The following is a 22472-nucleotide window of genomic DNA, read 5'->3' on the forward strand; positions in this document are numbered from 1 at the left end:
TAATAATATATTACCATGAAAAGTAACGGTGATATTTTATTCAAGGTGCAAGTTCACATTGAATATACATACATATAAGTAAAACTGATTACAATTTGATTCTAGAAAATAAGTGCGATATGTTATTCTTAGTGCACAAAATATAATAGTCGTTTATAGAGATTTGATTTGAAATTCATACTAGCCCGTACAATGAAAAATAATTGCTCGTTATTCCAGAGTACCAATTTGTTAATGACTCAGAAAAATAACATAGCGGCCTGCTCTCAAAAAACTTCCGATGGGTAGAGTAAATAATTGAAATAAGAGTTGTGAAAATTGTATAAATTAAAAACCTCCAATCTTTCTTTAGTAAAATTTCGAATTTTCGTATCAACTTCCGATTTGTGTTATACCGTATTTTCAGGGAGTAAGTTATTGATCAGAAAACTTTGCCTTGTTGCTCGAAACGGGTGTATATTAAGTAAAATTTATAAATGTACAGTTCTCAGGTCAACTACAATAAAGCTATACGCTTAAAAAGTTTACTGATTATTTGTCGTAATATACAATAAAAAATTACATATTAATTATTCAAGATACAAGTGAGAAATAAATATTAAAATATACAAAAAAAATTTATCAATTTGACTCTGAAAAGTAAGTGACATGGTTCTCAAAGTGCAAGGTTTCATTTGACTTACAATTTTCTTCAGAAACACAGAAGAAAAAGGTATTTGTATATAGTTTTGTATATTCACTTCGTTGTGTGTAGAACTTTTAAAAATACGTTGAATCCTTATTCTAATCTAATCTTCTTCTAATGTAATTACTTTTCGTACTTCAAATGTTGTAGTAATTATTCTGTAAGAGCTTCGACATTATTTCTAAATGGACATCGAGAAACATCATAGTTTTTTGAGACCAGGCCGCCATGTTATTTTTCTGAGTCATTAACAAATTGGTACTCTGGAATTACGAGCAATTATTTTTCATTGTACGGGCTAGTATGAATTTCAAATCAAATCTCTATAAACGACTATTATATTTTGTGCACTAAGAATAACATATCGCACTTATTTTCTAGAATCAAATTGTAATCAGTTTTACTTATATGTATGTATATTCAATGTGAACTTGCACCTTGAATAAAATATCACAGTTACTTTTCATGGTAATATATTATTACTAAATTTAGATAATATACACTTTACGTATGTTCACTTTGAACTGGCACCTTGAATAACATATCAGTTACTTTTCGTGATAATTTATTATTAGATCGTTTAAATTTTTGAGTACCTTCTTTTGAACATGGCCTGACCTTTTCATTTTTATGATTTTTTTAGGATATATATATATGAATGTATGTATGTATGTATGTATGTATGTGTAAATATACGCAGGATGTCCTGCAACGTGATATTCACAGTGAAACTTTGTATCATTCGAAAAATAAAGATGATTTTAAAATTTGCAAGATTTTCTCCATGTATATATATAAATTTTTTGCGATATTCTAATGATACCCCCTTTATTCTTATATATATATATATATATATATATATATATATATATAATATACACATACATATTGATTTATTTACCAATCTATCTATCGAACTATCTATCATCTATCGATCAACCTATCTATCTATCGATCTATCTGTCTCTTCTCTCTTTTCTACATTGCATTATTTTATATATGTACACGTATATAATATTTTTTAAAAAATATTGTACATTACAAAAGTAATTAAATTTATAATCTAATAATATATAAAAATCTTTTATAAATATAATGATTACAAAGTTTTAGTAGATAATTTTTTGTAATAAATAAATGATTTATATGATTTATTCTTATCTAACTCTACTGCTCTGTGTGTTTTGATAATAATAGCATTATTATGTATTCAATTTCTAAAATACTTTTATATAAATCATTACAAAGAATTATTTACTTTGTAATCAATTATAATTATTATAGATAGGCCTGTTCATACACATACACACACATATATATATTGTGTTACCTTACATTAAAGATCTTAGCGAGAATATTACGCGTTGCATCAATAAAAGTGGAATTGATGCTTTATATACTGTCCCAAAAAAATTGGACACGTTGATAAAAAGAGGTAAAGATGGGATCGAAAACTTAAAAAGAACTGATGTTGTTTATAAAATTGAATGTGCGAATTGCGATTCGGCTTATACAAGCCTAATAAAAATATATAATTTTATCTTCATATATATATATAATTTTTTGCACAATTATAAATATAGATTTTCAAATGTGCCCACACTGCCCGTAGCATTAGAATGATATCCACGTACAAAAAAGCCCAAGATTTTATTTTTGCAATCTATTTTATGAATAAAATAATTATTTATCAAACTAATAAGAATATATAATAAGAATAATTTTTTTAAATTGATCAATATATTGGTTCAATTTATCGCGTCATCAAAGGGGAAGGAAAGGAAAATCTACGATTATGTTTATTTTTTATCAATCAGATATTCGATCAAATGATAAATTGTCGATACTATCTTCCATTGAATTTGCTCGATTCCGAAGTCAAAGTTCACAACTTGAATTTTTATCAACATTTATAATGTAAAATTGTGAAATATAACTAATTTTCTTATCGAGCAAATTCAATCAAAGATTAAATTGACAATTACAAAACAAAATCATATGATTTTTCGAATATTTTTAATTATGATTGTCAAATAAACGTAATCGAAGATTTTCCTGCTTTCCTCTTCGATGACGATAAATTAAACCAATAGATTGATCAATTTAAAAATATTCTTATTATATATTCTTGTTATAATTTTATTAGTTTCATGAATAAATTATTTTATTAAAAAAAAAAATTAAGTCCTGGGCCCTGTGCGGGGATTATTTAACCTGGTGCTGTCGGGCAATGCTGCATATATATATCCTGGTGCTGCGGCGGTGCGGATATATATCCTGGTGCTGCCGGCGGTGCGGACACGTAGCCTGGTGCTGCCGGTTGTGCGGACATGTATCCTGGTGCTGCGGCGGTGCAGGGGGGGGGAGAGCGACATTTATCGCCGTCATCATCATCCTCGCGTCCGCTGGCAACGACGGCCATCGCATCATGCGAAAAAGGCAATGTCCTACGCGGACTTGAACCCTGGTTCGCACGGTGATAATCCCACGCTCTAAATTGGCGCCACAGGACTCTTGTATCAATATGGATTTTTATGAGATATTTGAATTAAAGAGAAATGTTTTAGTAAAAATATTATTCATCCACTTATTTCAAAAAGATAAAATAAAAAACAAAACTACTTTTATCTTTTTGAAATAAGTGGATGGTTTATATATTTGTTCTATGTAACGAAACGTAAAACAATTTATAGTATTATTGGCGCTATATACGTTTTATGATATCAATATGGATTTTTATATTTGAATTAAAAAGAAATATTTTTTAGAAAAAATTCGTCCACTTATTTCAAAAAGAATACAAAATAAAACTACTTTTATCTTTTTGAAATAAGTGGATAAATAATATTTTTTCTAAAAAATTATTTTTAATTCAAATAGCTCATAAAACCCCATATTGATATCATAAATCGTATATGGCACCAATAATACTACAAATTGTTTTACGTTTCTTTACATAGAAAAATATATACACCATCCACTTATTTCCAAAAGATAAAAGTAGTTTTATTTTGTATCTTATCTTTTTGAAATAAGTGGATGAATAATATTTTTTCTAAAAATTATTTCTTTTTAATTCAAATATGTCATAAAAATCTATATTGATAATATGAATTCCGTGGCGTCAATTTAGAGCGTGGGATTACCACCGTGCGAACTAGGGTTCAAGACCGAGAAAAACTTTTTTTTTGTGTAATATATCAAACATGTTTTTTTTTTATTATATACATTTATAATTATATATGATTATATATAATTATTATATATAATTATATATAATCATATATAATTATAAATGTATATATAATTATATATAAATACAGGGGCGTTCCAACCCGGGTGTGCAAAGAGTGCAGGGCACACGGGCGCCACGGGGGCGGCACACTCATGAAAATTTTTTCAAAAACAAGTCCTACCTCTTAGAAAATTGTTTATTAAAAAAACTTTTTTATTGAGTCCTTTTAAATCGAAATATATAAGAATATAAAAAGATATAAGTAGAGGCGGCAAATTTAGTGTGGCACCCCGATGACCCCGGCGCCAAGTACCCTAGGAACGCCCCTGTATAAATAAAAAATTCTCCTGCAATCTTTCAAAGTGAAAGCGAAAGACACAGGAAAGAAAAAAAAGTAACATTCAATATGTGTGTGTGTGTGCGCGCGCCGTGCGGCAATATCTTATTTGCAAACAAATAACAATCAGCCGCGCGGCAACAACGCACGAACTCGGAAGATGTGCAGTCCACTTTTCGTCGCCAAAGAGAGAGGAACCAAGATGCCGCGACGTAAGTATTTCATATAATCTCTCTCTCTCTCTCTCTCTCTCTCTCTCTCTCTCTCTCTCCCTCCCTTTTTTATCTAATAATTTTTTTTATCTATTTTAGCAAGAAGTGAAGGATACGTCATCCCGAAGAGGAAGACAGTAGACGCGAAGACGGCGACGGCGCCGCTGCCAGCAGACGCGAGGACGGCGACGGCGCCGCTGCCAGCGAAGGCGAGGACGGCGACGGCGCCGCCGCCAGCGGATGCGAGGACAGCGACGACGCCGCTGCCAGCGGATGCGAGGACGGCGACGACGCCGCTGCCAGCGGATGCGAGGACGGCGACGACGCCGCTGCTAGCGGACGCGAGGACGGCGACGGCGCCGCTGCTAGCGAACGCGAGGATGATGATGACTCCGCTGCCAGCGGACGCGAGAATGATGATGGCCCCGCTGCCAGCGGACGCGAGGATGATGATGACCCCGCTGCCAGCGGACGCGAGGATGGCGATGACCCCGCTGCCAGCGCAAACAGTAAGACAGGTACTATTATATGTAATATTTTTTTACACACACACACACACACACATATATATATATATATATATATATATACACAGGTTGCTATCGATTTATTTAGCTATCTGCCTCTCTGTCTATCGATCTACCTATCTATCTATCTATCTATCTATCTATCTGTCCCTCTGTGTTCCTGTCTCTGTCTCTCTGTTTCTTCTCTTTTCTACATTGCATTCTTTCATATCTGCACACGTATATAATAATTTTCAACATTACTTAAATAATAAAAATAATTATATACATACATATATACATACATACATACATATAAATATATATATATATTTTCATGTATGTATGTATGTAATTATTTTTATTTAAGTAATGTTGAAAATTATTATATACGTGTGCAGATATGAAAGAATGCAATGTAGAAAAGAGAAGAAACAGAGAGACAGAGACAGGAACACAGAGGGACAGATAGATAGATAGATAGATAGATAGATAGATAGATAGATAGATAGACAGGTACATAGCTAAATAAAACGATAGGTATGTATGTATGTATGTATATATCCGATCTTTTTTATACACCCTGTGTATGTATATTTACACACACATACACACACACACACATCTCTGTGTGTTTTTGTCTGTCTCTTCTTTCTTTTCTACATTGCATTTTTTCATACATGCACACGTATATAATAAAAAATATTTTTTACATTACATAAATAAAAATAATTACATACATGTATGTATGTATATATGTATGTAATTATTTTTATTTATGTAGTGTAGAAAATATTTATTATTATATACGTGTGCATGTATGAAAGAATGTAGAAAAGAAAGAAGAGACAGAGAGACAGGAACATATATATATATACTATATATGTATATATATATATATATATATATATATATATCACTCAGAAAAAATCGTCTTCAAATGATACCAGGAATCTGCCATAAACTTTTTCGCCAATTCTGGGACACCCTGTATATCTATACATACCTGTATATAAATATGTATATATGTAAATATAAAATTTCTTTTTTTTTGCAGCGAATTAACACCGCGGTACGTAAGGCGGTGAACAAGGAGCGGGCGCGTCAAAGAAAATACGCCGATCGCCGCCTTCATACTCCTGCAGCACCAGGATACGTGCTTGCGCCGCCGACAGCACCAGGATATATACCGCCAGCAGCACCAGGATATATATATGCACCGCCGACAGCACCAGGATATATATATGCACCGCCGACAGCACCAAGATATATATCCGCACCGCCGGCAGCACCAGGATATATATATGCACCGCCGGCAGCACCAGGATACGTGCTCGCACCGCCGGCAGCACCAGGATACGTGCCCGCACCGCCGGCAGCACCAGGATACATGTCCGCACCGCCGGCAGCACCAGGATACGTGCCCGCACCGCCGGCAGCACCAGGATACGTGCCCGCACCACCGGCAGCACCAGGATATATATCCGCACCGCCGGCAGCACCAGGATACATGTCCGCACCGCCGGCAGCACCAGGATACGTGCCCGCACCGCCGGCAGCACCAGGATACATGTCCGCACCGCCGGCAGCACCAGGATACATGTCCGCACCGCAGGCAGCACCAGGATATATATCCGCACCGCCGGCAGCACCAGGATATATGCCTGCCTAGATTTTTATTTTATAATATTTTTTTTTCATTTTATTACATATTAGTCACACTTTTTTTTTTTAGTTATATATAATTCATGACAATATGGTATAAGGTTTTTTTTATTTTTATATGGTATGATGAAATGTATTTTGTAAAATTGACAAAATAAAAAAATATAAAAGAATATTTTATTTTATAACAACACCTGCCGAGAGATAAGTTGTAGAAATCTCTACTTATAAAATAGAATATTGTTATTTCACATTGTGTGAGATAGCACGGATGGCATATTATATATATATATATATATATATAATATGCCATCCATGCTATCTGCTCACACAATGTGAAACAACAATATTCTATTCTATAAGTATAGATTTCTACAACTTATATTATATATAATTATTATTTTATTTTATTTTACTATTTATTATTTTATTTTATTTTATTTATTATTTATTATTTATTATTTTATTATTTTATTATTTATTATTTTATTTTATTTTATTATTTTATTTATTATTTTTTCTTATTTTTTAATTTATTTATTATTATTTATTATTTTTTATTATTATTTCTACATATATATATAAGTATGTAGGTATATAATATGCCAATATTATATATATGTATATATATATATATATATATACACATAAATATAATATTGGCATATTATACCATATTTTCTCTCTCTCAAATCATTCGCATACAATTATGAACGAGCAATTTGAGAGAAAGAGAGAGAGAGAGAGAGAGAGAGAGAGAGACTGTGTATCAGAAGACAAGACAGCATGAGAGAGACAAAGATAATATGACTGTCTGTCCTTGTCTAACTGCACGATTGCAGCTCCATCTATCGCGACATCGCGCAACTAATTTTGTGCTCTGTATTATTCCCAAATGTCATTTCGCACATACACATGTGAATGAAATATTCCATAACCAAGATCTTTTTTATTAGACTTCTAAACTTATTTCTGCAAGCTCACTAATATTCCTTTATGCAATCTTTTCCGCGAAGTGGTCTTATTTTGTACGTATAAATTGTGAAACTTTTATACAAGCAAATATTGTTATGACGTGACGCGAGAAGCCAGAAAAAAAACTCGTATTTAAAAATTTTTTGTCTTTTTATCACAAATTGAGACAGCTTCGCAGTTTATTATTGTATTAACTTTAATCGTGGAAAAGCATTTGTTATTCTATTAACGCAATAAAAACTTCTTGGTGTTGGAAAATATAATCGGTTCGGCCGATAATAGTAGACCTCCGGCATCCCCTTAAATATTAAAAAATATTTTCGTGAATATAAATTCCGAGATGTTCCACAAGTTTATAATAAATATATACGTACCACACTTTATAAATTAGAGTTTCCTTTACTGATTACTGATTCTAAATATTCTACGCACTGCGAACACGCACTACGGCCACTACGCAATACGTACAACGTACATAGTACATAGAGTCACTGGTCTTGTTTGCAATGACATACGGTCATACGCGTACTAAGCACTACTACTGCCCAATAGCCGCGTTCAGACTGTAGTAATATTTGTCCACAAACGATAACTTTTTTAAGAGCTTTTATTAATACGTGTTATCAATGAGAAATTACAATAAAAAGTGAAAGCATTAAAAGATGTATTTGTTTAATAAACAAATGGTCTGTAACATAGTAACGAAGGTGTAAAAACGTATAAGGTGTAAGTGTATATGTGGTGTAAGTGTAGATGTAAAAATGCTATAGTTAATGCTGCAGTAACGCCACAGTACTCCCCCCCAAGCGACGACTACGTTGCGAAATGGACTTTCTTCTTAGCTGGGTAAGTTCGTAGTGGTTTTCCGAAAGAAGCAGTAGAAGAAGTACTATGATCATCCATGACTGATGTGGTTGTAGGAACTGCAGGTACAACTGATGGTACAACAGATGTGGTTGTAGATGTAGATGTAGACGAAGTACTCGAAGAGGATGAATGAAGAACAGAAGAATCTTCCTTGGGAAAAAAGGCTGGTTTCAGACGTTCCGTTGAGACGTTGACCAATTTTCCTGAAATGTCAATAGTAAACAAAAAATCAGAAATTCGTTTGTTAACAAGAAAAGGACCAGAATAAGGTGCTTGAAGAGATTTCTTAACAGCATCTTCACGAAGCCAAACATGAGTACAATCGTAAAGATTTTTGTGTACAAAAGGTGATTTTTTGGAGTGATGATGGGTAGGAGAAGATCTAATATTCCTCATATGTATTCTATGTTTCTCTAAAAATATTTCAGGATCTGCTGGAAAATCTTCCTCAATAAAGAATTCACCAGGAATCCGAAGAGTAGTTCCATAAAGTAATTCAGCAGGTGAAGTTTTCAAATCTTCTTTGAAACACGAACGAAGACCAAGAAGAACAGTAGGTAAAGATTCCAACCAATTCTTCGTTTGATGACACATAATTGCAGTCTTAACAGTCCTATGCCATCTCTCCAGAATTCCGTTTGAAGCTGGATGATAAGCAGAAGTTCTCTTGCGATCACATCCAATCAAATTAGTTAATGCTTTAAAGAGAGATGCTTCAAATTGTGGGCCTTGATCTGTAGTAATAGTTATAGGAGATCCATATCTAGCCACCCAATGAGAATAGAAAGCTGTCGAAACTGTTTCAGCAGTTATTTCTTTAAGTGGAATAGCTTCAGGCCACCTCGAGAATCGATCTATTATTGTTAAGCAATAACGGAAATCTTGACAAGAAGGAAGAGGGCCTATTAAATCCAAATGAACATGTTGAAAACGCTGATCAGGAACCGCAATTCTAACAGGGACATTTTTTGTATGTCTTGAAATTTTGGAACGTTGACAAGGTAGACAAGAGCGAGACCACTCTTTAACGTCTTTATTCAATGACGGCCAAATAAATTTCTGTAGAAGTTGTTTAGCTGTAGTTCTACCGCTGGGATGTGCGAGGCCATGAATTACATCAAAAATTCTCTTACGAAGAGGTTTAGGAACGTATGGACGAATTAACTCAGAGGAACAGTCACAATATATAGGTACAGATGAACCAGTAAGCATAAGTTTCCTTAATTGAAGTGAAGAGTTCAAAGAAAGGATATCTTGAAGTTCTTCATCATCCTTTTGAAATTCTGCTAATTCTTCCAGAGAGACAATGATTGGCATTGAAACTGATTCAATTCTTGATAAAGCATCAGCTACAGAATTTAACTTGCCTGAAATGTGGACAATATTAGTAGAGAATTGAGCAATAAGATCCAGTTGCCTAATTTGTCTAGGTGAAGCTTTGTCAGGTTTCTGAAGAAAAGCATAAATTAAAGGTTTGTGATCTGTCCTAATAATGAGTTGTCGTCCCTCAAGCAAATATCTGAAATATTTAATTGCTAAATAAATGCTTAAAAGTTCTCTATCGTAAGTACTGTAGTTCTTTTGAGTTTTATCAAGTTTTTTAGAAAAGAATGCAATTGGTTTATTGACATTTTCAATTGATTGTTCAAGTGATGCTCCTACAGCGAAATCAGAAGCATCACAAGTAAGAATCAAAGGAACTTGAGGAGCAGGATGAGAGAGAGTAGTCACACGGAGAAGTTCTTCTTTGCAATTCTGAAAAGCTGCTTCTGTCTCCATAGACCAAGGAATAGTTCTCCTATCTCTCTTGCGACTGTCCTTCAAAAAGTTTGTAAGTAATGCTTGATGTTCAGCTGCGTTTTTAAGGCAACGACGATAATAATTAATAATACCAATAAATCTTCTTAAATCATGTATTGTCTTAGGTTTGGGATAGTCGATAATTGATTTGACTTTTTGTTCTGTAGGTTTGATTCCTTGATTAGAGACAAGATATCCGAGAAAAGTAATTTCTTTTTGACCAAAAAGACATTTGGAAACATTGAGTGACAATCCAGCTTTCTGTAGACGATCAAAAACGATCCGCAAATGAGCTATGTGTTCTGACTCATCTCTAGAAGCTATGAGAATATCATCAAGATAGCAAAATGCAAAATCTAAATCATTTAACAATATATTCATAAACCTCTGAAAAGTTTGAGCTGCGTTACGAAGACCAAAAGGCATAACCAAAAATTCGAAAAGTCCAAAAGGTGTAGTTACAGCGGTCTTAGGAATATCTTCCTTTGCAACGGGTACTTGATAGTACGCTTTAACCATATCAATCTTAGAAAAGATATTCTTACCGTAGAGCTCCGCAGTGAAATCCTGTATGTGAGGCAATGGATATCGATCAGGGACAGTGACCGAATTTAACGCACGATAATCTCCACAAAGTCTCCATACATTTTCCTTTTTTGGAACCATATGTAAAGGTGCTGCCCACGTACTGCATGATGGTCTACAAATACCTTGGTCCATCATGAATTTAAATTCTTCTTTAGCATACTTCAGTTTCTCCGGAGAAAGTCTTCTGGGAATTGCAAATTTCGGAGGACCTTCCGTAACAATCCGATGTTCAATTCCATGTGAGTTTACCGATGAAAGAGGGGCAAAATGAGTAAGTCCTTGAAATTCTGCTAAAATCTTGTGAAAAGAAGAATCTGGAGATGTGGTACAAATTGATAATTGCAAAACTTCTTGTATCTTTCCACAGTTTTTAAGACCTGTTAAGGAATCAATTAGACGTTTGTTTTTAACATCTACAAGGAGATTAAAATGTCCGAGGAAATCTGCGCCTAAAATGGGACGTTGTATGTCCGCCACGCAAAATTTCCAACGGAAAATTCTCCTGAGACCAAGATCCACGGAAAGAGTTTTAGATCCATAAGTATCAATGTGTGTTCCGTTAGCAGCAAAAAGTTTTAAATTGGTTGATAACGGTTTATATAATATTTTCTTGGGAAGCAAAGAAATGTCAGCACCAGTGTCAACAAGAAATTGTAAATTAGACGACTTGTCAAAAATAACGAGGCGATGACAAGGTAAACCGTTGCGAGTTGCCTCTATCTTCAACGGTATCTCTAGTTTTCCGTTGAATCAGTGAGACAAAGAGTTTTTGACTTAGTACAAGGAATTGTACATTTCTTTGCTTTATCTCCAAATTTCTTGTGATAAAAACAAATTTGTTCCTTAGAATCCGACTTTTTATCTTTTGAATTAGATCTTAATCTTGTTTTACTTCGAGATCGACTAAAAGATCTACTGCGACGACGAAAAACTTCCAGCGCAGCAATTCTTTTTTCTAAATCGGCAAGATCCGATTGCTTTGATTTTAAAGAAGTATTTACTTCGGTTATTTGATACCCGGTATCACGTTCGACTATTTTATCAGCGAGTTCAGCTAGCTTGATTAAAGGTACGTCCTCAACAACAGCTAAAGTCGCTTGAACTTTGTATGGCAAACGTTGAAGCCAAAGTGAATGTAAAATATTATCCGCTAAAGATCCACCGGATAATTGGCGTATCTCTCGTAAAAGCTCCGTTGGTTTTTTATCATTCAATTCAATTCCGGCTAATAATTGACGTAAGCGTTTTTCTTCTGAATCCGTGAAACGATTAATGAGCGCCGATTTTAAAGCGTTATATTTATCATTTTCGGGTGGATTTTCAACAATTTCCGAAACGACAATTAATGCCTTTTCATCGAGATGACGGATAACAGTACTATATTTTATTTCTTCGGAACGTATACGAAATACCAAAAATTCGCTTTCGACTTGAGCAAACCACAATTTAGGTTGCTTGTGCCAGAATGTGGGAAGTTTTACCAGACGAAATTCATTAGAATGGATCTGAATGGACTCACCAGATTGCTGTTGCATATTTCCAGAGGGTGAATTAAAAATTTCCGATCCCACCTGATTTAAAATGTTCTCTTTCGAAGATGTCAAAGCAGTTGAAGTAGACGGAACAGTAGAGTTAGTTGTCTCAGTTCTAGGAGGAGATCTATCCAAAGGCATCTCGATTGATATTCCGATGACGAAAAGAAACGATCCGGAAATCCAAGTCCGAAGATTCTTGACCACGTATAGAAATTTTTCAAAAATTCAGAAATTGAATTTCCCGCTCAAGAGAATATTCCTGTGTTGATCACTTATCACGTCGGCTTTAATATCACGTCGGGGTCACCAAAATGTAGTAATATTTGTCCACAAACGATAACTTTTTTAAGAGCTTTTATTAATACGTGTTATCAATGAGAAATTACAATAAAAAGTGAAAGCATTAAAAGATGTATTTGTTTAATAAACAAATGGTCTGTAACATAGTAACGAAGGTGTAAAAACGTATAAGGTGTAAGTGTATATGTGGTGTAAGTGTAGATGTAAAAATGCTATAGTTAATGCTGCAGTAACGCCACAAGACCAATCACAAACTGAAATTCTATCAGAACTTTGATGTGATTGATCAGATGAAAGTCAGTCGGCCTTCTGATACGGGCTTTAGAGAAATGGATATGATTGGCCAGTGTAAATACTTACACACAATACGCATATTTAAGTCGATCCCAATTTGTTAGTTTGGATCACGTGACGTCTTTTGATGCTGAAAATGAGCGTGAGCATGAATTTGCACCTTAATTGAACTCATTCTCAAAGGAACAAGAAAAAACGAAAAAAATAGTCGATTATTGTTTGAATAATCGATTAACATCGATTAAGTTTTTTTTTGCATTAATCGATTATTTTCGATTATTTATTTTCAGATAATCGATTAATCGATTATGAATCGATTATTTGCCCATCACTAGTCTTATTTGAATCAAATAAGATCGTGTTTATTAGAAAGTAAGATTATGTTTTCAAGTCAGTCGTACATGACTTTAAGATAAGCTTATTATTAAATATTATGGAATTAATGGAAGAAATTGATGATATTGAAAATATTGATTGATCGTGATTTTCAAGTAGAGAGACCGTGTACGAAAACGATACATTCGTGATGGACTTTTTAAAACCCTTTTATAATAATTTACAATTTAAAAGACGCTATAGATTAATAAGGATTCCTCCTATAAGGAATATTACCAAAAATTGAAGAAGGATTAGAGCAAAAATTAACAATCGTGGTCTGCCGATTCCACCAGTACAATACAAATTGTTAATATGCTTAAGATACTACGCAACACACACACACACACACACACACACAGAGAGAGGGGTGTGTCTAAAAATAAATATATTAATAAAATTTATCTTTATTATTATTTTTAATTATTGCATTTACTGGATTATTTTCTTTTTCAGCATTATCAGTCTCATTACTGCTTGAGTCTGTAACATTCAATTGTCATTGTCATAAATTCTAAATTCTTATTCATAAACAAATATGTTAATAGAAAATATCAATAAAATTAATTATTTTATCATTTGTATGAAGTGTGATAATAGAATCATTATTAACTTCCTGAAAATTATCATCAATAAAGTCTATGCTCTCCACATTTTCAATTAATTCCTCAGGAATACAATCATTAATATTCTTTGTTGTCGTTCTGAAAAATATTCATTGTTACTAATTTTTCAATTTTTATTATAATATAAATAAATAAAATAAAGATGAAATTACCTTCTAGTATTTTATCTGATAAATTTGATGAAAATAATGTTGGCGCAATTGTCATTAAATTGGGTGCTATTGCGGCAATGTCCGGGTCAATCTCTGCAGATTTAGGTTCAGGTCCACCACCTGTTGATAAACGTGCATGTTTTTCCTGCGTAAGGACATCTCTCTGTACTGATTTTAAATTACCCCATAATTTTCTAAATTGAACGCTTCTCTGTAATAATTTATTACACATTAAAATGTTAAAAATAAAATACTTTGAATATAAAAAGTATTTAAAATCTAGCTTAAAAATGAAACTATCTACCGCAAATATCATATTAGATTTTCTTCAGATATAATTAACATTTTTATTTTTAGCATTTAACATACCTAATTAGAAAAAATATATTTCTTACCTTACTTGTAACAATATGCATCGCAAGTTTGATTCCATGCTTCTTCTTTGTCTTTCAAAGTTGTAGTATCACTTTTTTTCAAGGAGAATATTTTGTTAAAATTTTAAGGAAGAATTCTTTTCGGGATCTATATGTTTTTCGCTTGACATTTTTTTTTTTACAGAAAAGTCACTTTCTAACAATACTTTAGAGTCTGCAATAATTTGATACATGAATAAATGGTATAGACATACAACTCGTTAAATTTTTCTATATTTAAACACACATTTCATTGGCTGATACATCAGAAAAATCCCGAAGATTACTGAAAGTAAATCAGATCATCTTAAGCACTAACTTCAGTAAAAAAATCTTAAATAAAAAGAAGTGCTTATTTTTTTATGAAGATCGTCTCATTTTAAATAAAACTGTGAATACATGAAGTCTCAAGTCATACTTATACAAACAAGACGATCTTAATCAAGAAAATCTTAAGACGATGTTTAAGCTTGGACTATGAATACCGTCCAAAGTCTCTAAAATTTGTCTATTTTTTTGGATATTTTTTTATTCCTTTGATTATTTTAAAATGTGTATTGTATAAAAAAATTATACTGATTTATTTGTTTGTGGTAACTTTTAGGTATACTATACTCGATATATTACATTTGTCAAAAGTATCAAGTTATTTTACGTTTATTGATAGAATTTTTGTGAAGATAGATATAATATACATATAATGACTTTAGCATGTCTCTCTCTAGATATAAGAAAATATTTCTCTAGATATAAGAATATATTAATTAAAAAAAAATATTGTGTTATAAGCAATAAGAATAGTAATGTTATAATATTAATTTGTTGTATAAAATATTATAATCCTTTTAAGGTTGATTACGATAGTGACAGCAAAAAGAGAGTTAGAAAGAAAAAAAGTTATTGTGCAACCGGCGCGCGGAAAGTCGCCCTTTGATGGGATTTTAGAAAGGGCTCTTTCCACGCACCGGTCACAAAATATCGTAGCCAACATGTGCGGGTCGTAAATCGCCCGAGAGTGCGGAAGTTTGGCGCACGAGGCGAAGCCTTTATCGTAGCCAACATGTGCGGGTCGTAAATCGCCCGATTTACGATCCCCCGCACTTGTTAGCTAATATACTATTAATATATAAAATATATATTTTTAATTTTTCCTCCTTTTAGTGACACATATTCTTGATATGAGCAATATAAAAATCACTTTCTGTTACGTAAATTTTAATTGACTAATGGGTTTATTTATGCTCGCATATTCTATCAAAGATTTATTTCGCCGTAACTCAATAACACTCCTGAGGGGTTCTCATTTTACTTTATTTAATTTCTTTTTCATTCATCCAACTCACTCATATGCATTTATTATAACAATAATATTTAGACATGCATAAATTGTCGACGTTGTCTTTATCCGTTTTTTACAATATGCTACATTAAATAATAATATGCTACATTAAATAATAATATATTTAGACTATCTATATTTAGACATTCGCCTAATAATATATTTAGACTATCTATATTTATAGACATTCACCTCTGGTTTTGAAATATTAATTTAAAATTCCAAATAAAATTTACCTAAATAGAATATAATATATATTTATATCATTAAATTTCGGGCGTTAACCTATCGTTAATTATAACATACAATATTCTAATTAAATATAAAATAATTTACATTTATAATATCCTATTTGGATATTCACCTTTCATTAATTGGTTAACTATTAGAGTTTATCTATTATACATTATAGGATTTTACAATTGGCCTAGTACCCAAAATTGGTTACCAGGTTACTTATATTGGCGCGGTAATAGCAATCGTAACTGGCTTATCAATGGGAATATTATGGAATGATAACTTCGGTCCGATAAAGGATAATTATACGCGGCCAAACATGGTGAACAATGTTCAGCCATTAATGGTTAGTTAATTTATTATGCCCATATTCAATGCCAATAATGGCTTTAATATAGTGCCGTACTTTCTTTATTTTTTTTAATATTTAATAATTGTTTATATAATTATATTGCTATTATACTAAAATAACTTGTTGAAGAAAATTATTATTTCTGCATAAAGTACCTACATATTTATTAAATATCTTTTGTATACAATTTTTGAAATTTATATTAAACGTAAACTTTTAAAGACTTTTAAAAAACGTACTTTAAAGAAATACATATTAATTATAATATATAAGTTCTGTTTATTTAGATTATAAAATTATATGAATATTCTATTATTTTTTTTAGTTTTAGAACTCAGAACTCAGAACACATTTAAAAATAGTGTCACATATCAACTGTGTCAGAAAAACAAAGATAATGAAAAATAAATTAAATAGTTCTAAACAATATTAAATGTAAAAGACGTTTACATCTAGAGACGTTTACATCTTAAAAAATTTACATAAATTCTCGTTAATTCATATATATGACTGAAGGTAATACTGGAATATTAATCAAAATAATCATTATGTTTATAATTTATCGTCACTATGTAGAAAAAAATGACCCATTGTTTTCTAGTTCGTGTGTGAAATTTAAACGAGTGTGGTAATTATTGAAACTCGTGAAAACCTGTTCAATCTTGTCTTCCGGAATAATAGCAATGATGTCGTCTACATATCTATAATACAGAGGAATTGTGAAATCCAACATGTTTAGGATTCTAAGTCATTAAGTGCTAAATCCGCCAAAATCGGAGAAAACGGAGATCCCATCTAATCGGACTGCCAAAAACTTGTTCATAAAACTTGTCATTGAATTTAAAACTCGTTGATTCTAAGATTACTCTAATCGCATATAAAAATTATTGTAAGTTAAATTTAGTATTACTGGTTATTTCCGTCCAACGTTTTTCAATCGCCTTGAACATCAATTTACTAGGAATAACTTAGTGAACAAGGAAGTGACATCTAAGGATATCAGTATCTTGCCATCATTCATCGTTCTATTTTCGATAACTTTAGCGAAAGACCAACCATCTCTAATGTGTGATTTTGATTTCTGTGTTGATTTGACCAGAATGCCATGTATGTAATCAGCCAAATTATATAGAGGACTGCCTAAAGTTGAGATAATAATTCTTAGAGGAAAATTAGTTCTATGCATTTTCGGAAGCTCGTAACAACGTCGAAGATATCTCCACTTGTGTTTCTTAGAAATTTGTACGTCGACTCGTCGATTAAATCATTGTCACGCCACGATTTAACGAGAAAGTTAATCTTATTGTTAATTTGTTTAGTCGGATCTTTTTTCAGTGTTTTGTACGTGGACTCATCGCTAAGTAACACGTTCATTTTCTCAATATAGTCAGTTTTATCCATAATTACAGTAACTTGTTCTTTATCAGCTCTCGTGACCAATAGATCGTCATTCGCACGTAGAAATTTTTTGCAATTAGAGAAACAATTTAAAATGTATCTATCATGGTTAATGTGATTATGTTTACATAAAAATTTTTGAAGAGCTTTCTCCACGACACTCTCCACATCTCGTTGATTTCAGAATTTCAGTTTGAATTTTATGGCAATTAGTTGTTAAGTTTTTGTCGGGAAACAGGATAATAATGTTTAAGTCTTGTACTTTTAATACACGTTGTATTATCGAACTATACGACAAAGAACAAAGAAGAAGAGGAGGAAGTAAAGTATATATATCTCAGGCTCGATTACCGCGTAGAGAAGCAGGCGTGCAAACCTAACGGCCAGAGAATTACCAAAATAAAAATACCAACATAAAGTAAACAAATATACTAACTGAATAGTAATAAATTGTATAGTGTGTAGTGATCTAACTTAATAGAAAATAATCTAGACATAAATATATATCTAACACTCCCCTATCAGTACACACTCAAAAAAAATAAAACAAAATTATATATTTAATTTAGATTAATAATGTCTGCACTTTGACATTTTGTTTTTCAACAATGATTTCGTGAACAAGTCCGCAGGGTTATCATCAGTTGGAATGTATTGCACGATGATCTCCTTTGCTTCTTGAGCTTCCCTCGTAAAATGGAATCGGAATGTCCACATGTTTACTTCTCTGATGATATATATTATCCTTGGTTGAATTTTATAGCGCTTTGGTTGTCACAATTTATGCTGGTTGGCTTGTCCATATGGGTACTATCTTTCATATGAGTTAAAAGTCGTCGACTACTTATTACTTTCTTTACTACTTCAGAAAGCGCCATATATTCCGCCTCCATAGTTGATAGAGCGACTGATTTTTGATGTTTGCATTTCCAATTGATGGGGCCTTCCGCTAACATTAGGACAAATCAAGTACAAGAACGTCGATTGTCAAGGTTTTCTCCCCAATCGGAGTCGACATAAGCGTGAAGTGGTTTCCTTGATTTTCTGTAATTTATTCCAAGACTTGATGTGCCTATTAAATATCTTAGTGCGTGCTTCGCTGCTATCCAATGCTTTCTTCCGGGGTTTGCATTGAAACGGCTCAAGGTGCTTGCTGTAAACACAAGATCTGGTTTTGTGGTATTTGCTATGTAAATTAGGCTTCCTACGAGTTCCCGGTAGGGTATTTTTCTCATCTCATTCTTTCTCTTTCTTTGATGATGCTTCATCTTCGCGTGATAACTTTATGCAGCTTCCATGGGTGTTTGAAACTGGGTTCGCACAGGACATACCAAATCTTTCAATAATGTTCTTCACGTATGCTTCTTGTGAAATATGTATGTTTCCTGTGGCTCCTTCTTGCCTAACTCGCTTCTTAACTCGTAGTCCTCTCATACAAATAATACGAGATTATAGTCATCCGGTGTACGAAACATTTTTCCGATGGTCCATAGAAAATATTAATGAATTAGAGATTGATTGCTTACCTATTACCTTATATTACAAAAACATATCCCGATTTTTACGATTTTTTTATATTCATGGTATCCGCAAATTCAAGCAGAAAATCAAAACTATTATTTTTTTAAGAGGATGATATTCAATATGCAACAAATTGATAAATATCGATCATTGACTCATTATGACTTATTACTCGTCTTCATTTTACACACACACCACAATTGATATTATTTTATATTTTTGTCTATTTTATTCATTATCGTATAAAAATCTGAAATATTCATTATATATAACTATAATAGTTTTAAAATGTTTTGTGTAATGTTCTGCATTATTTAATATAATATATATAATTAAGGTATACATCAGTGTTTTTTATATTTTATCAATCAATATTAAAATTATATATTTATAAATATGTATTTTGTGCTAATAATAATAAAAATTATAAAAAAGTTAATTATATTTATAAAATTAATATAATAATAAGTGCAAAGTAACATACAATTTTCGTAACATTACATGTTACAGAAATTACACTGATTAGTAAAAATAATTGTGATAGAGTTAATCGGAATACAATTAGAAATATGGGTTGCAAAGTCCTGTAATAGCTAATCCAAATGTGTAGTGACATCAGCAGTGCGCTGAGTCCAAGGATGATCATAAAATAAATAGATTATTTTTGTTTGTCCAATATCGATTTCTCTGCCTTAATACTCTAAATTATCAATATTTTAAAATAATTATTATATTACTGTGATGAAACCTAGACTATTAGTGATACCAAAAATTATTGTTACAATTAACTTATGTTTAAAAAATATGAAATTATGTATGAAAAATGTGTCATATTTCATGGTTTTTGAGAGAATGTGGATCAGCTGCTGATTTTTTATCTGAGCATTATAAAGAAGAATGTATACGTGCGTGCGTGCGTGCGTGCGTGCGTGCGTGCGTGCGCGTGGCGCGGTGTGTTGTGTGTGTGTGTGGTAATACCTTTTTTTTGGATAGCTAGATAGCGTTTATGTGTTCAAACATGTAACTATTTCCACAATCTTTTTATACATTACATCAAATAACGTTTATTTTATTATAAATAAATCACATCCGTGTCTCACCTCAGGTAATATATGTATATATATGTATGTTATATAATATATGTATGTTAATTTTTAAATTAATTTTTTTGTCGCAAGTCTTTAAGTTTTATATTTTTGTTATTGCAAGTTTTTTAATGTTATAATATATTTTCAATAGGACATTAATTTTTCAGATATGTTTAAGATTCTGTAAGATTTTTGGAAGATATAGTTTTTGACGCGGACTTAACAACTTTTTTTTTTGTACCTTTGTAAAATGAACTTTTTTATACATATACAAAACATTTAATGAGTTCATTATAAAAAAATTTCCGAAGAAACAAAAAAGCTTGTTACAAAGATTCACTCTCAAACGATGTTTTTTAATACTAATTATAAGTGGATAAGTCAAAATTTGTATTTGCATTACTATGATAAGTCATGAACAACACTATCATACGTACCTAACCTTCAAGAATTGATAATCACCAACTCTTTGATTACTGTGGAATGTATGTTCCCCTAGCCTGAGGGTTTATTTCATTTCGTCAAATTAACATCAAAGAGCTTATCACAATATCGTAGACCATAATTTTAATTACACCCGCTATGTATATAAGTCCAATATCAGAACACAAAACGATAAATGGTTTATATTATATGCCTTTATTAAATTTAATTAATTTATTATTAAGAAATAGAATTGTAATATTTCAAGTAATTCTACCAAGTCAATGATATTTTACAAAATAATTAAAATGTTAATAATCTTTAAACTTGTATATATTTGTTCGCACGTAACGTTTCAGTCACACACAGATTGAGAATATAATCATAGTTAAATCATTATATTCCTATATTTGATTGCATAGAAATATTTAATGTATCACGCACATGGATTTATAGGAATAACAATTATCCTCATCAATATGAATATGGTGCAGATATAATATAATAAATATAATAGTGAATATATTATTCTGTTTGCAATTTTTAATTATTAAATTATATTATTTCCAAATTATATGCATAATAGATATGCAAACAAAACTATTATTATTAACAATATATATTTGCAATCCAGATATTATATGAAACTATTCACACACAAGAAAAATAATATTTTCTATTTTGAAAGTAATTGCTGGTGTACGATTACATTTTTGTTTAATTGGCAACAAATATTTAATAAAATTTATTAATTTAAAAAACGGAAAAAGAAAAATGAATCTTTTCAATATAAAAAAATATAAATATATAAATAAATATATAATAACAAAATGTATCATTCTAAGCATTTAAATAATATACAATTTTAAAACAAGACCATTTATATAAATATTTATATACAACGTATTCTAATTATGTTATTCAATATTTTTCAATATTTCTCTCTAATAATTTATTTATAATAAATAAACACAATTTGAATGTAATACGTGATTGCCATTTTCCAAATTATGTAAGCGATTATCTAATCGTGTACATAAATATTTATTTTACTATTATTTTGTAAATATACCTAAAACGATAACTTTGGACTGTTTTAAATATATATCAATTGAGATATTTCATTTGAAATATTTTAATATATACTATGATGAAATATTTTACAATTGTAACAATTTATGAATTATATCAAAAACAAATACGTAAAATGTATCATTTGAAATCTAAATGAAACAATTTGAAACATTGCATGTATATTTCATGTTTAGTGGGTTAACGTTAACAGGAATTTTCAAGATCTCTGCAAGGTCAAATGAATATCAGCATCATCTGTCTTTCTTCAAATCCTATGGTGTTTGTTTGAAACATTTTTTCGTCTTGCATATTTAACAAGTTTATTTAAATGTCGTAGGAAGTTTTATTATCAATAAATCATCAATGCCTCTTAAAAATTCTTGTTTAATCTGTAAGTAAATCCTGTATTTATAAATCTTGTTTGTACAGAAATACCTATTTCATAAGTAAATTTTGTACTTATTAAATATCTCGA

General features: G+C 31.4%; 1 protein-coding gene and 1 long non-coding RNA gene across 7 annotated transcripts; both read left to right on the forward strand.

Annotated features, from left to right (window-relative positions):
- The first annotated feature begins 4225 nt into the window (after positions 1 to 4225).
- LOC146720970 (uncharacterized) lies at positions 4226 to 6715 on the forward strand. The gene is made up of 3 exons (XM_085487564.1): positions 4226 to 4469; positions 4569 to 4987; positions 6033 to 6715. Exons 1-3 carry the CDS (start codon positions 4418 to 4420, stop codon positions 6645 to 6647), a joined length of 1086 nt encoding a protein of 361 aa, XP_085343690.1. The 5' UTR covers positions 4226 to 4417; the 3' UTR covers positions 6648 to 6715.
- A 2870-nt stretch (positions 6716 to 9585) lies between these two features.
- LOC114930855 (uncharacterized) lies at positions 9586 to 12661 on the forward strand. Of its 6 annotated transcripts, XR_014925825.1 has the most exons (7): positions 9586 to 9686; positions 9782 to 10045; positions 10133 to 10313; positions 10450 to 10734; positions 10813 to 11141; positions 11238 to 12416; positions 12516 to 12661. It is a non-coding gene; the product is annotated as an uncharacterized LOC114930855 (long non-coding RNA). The 6 variants fall into 6 exon arrangements; XR_014925824.1 differs by lacking the exon at positions 12516 to 12661 and having other exon boundaries at positions 11238 to 12509; XR_014925827.1 differs by lacking the exon at positions 12516 to 12661 and having other exon boundaries at positions 10818 to 11141; positions 11238 to 12509.
- The last annotated feature ends 9811 nt before the right edge of the window (positions 12662 to 22472 follow it).

This window comes from Nylanderia fulva, unplaced genomic scaffold (assembly GCF_048542155.1).
Source record: "Nylanderia fulva isolate GAGA-0341 unplaced genomic scaffold, ASM4854215v1 Scaffold574, whole genome shotgun sequence".
In the NCBI taxonomy this organism is placed as follows: Eukaryota; Metazoa; Arthropoda; class Insecta; order Hymenoptera; family Formicidae; genus Nylanderia; species Nylanderia fulva.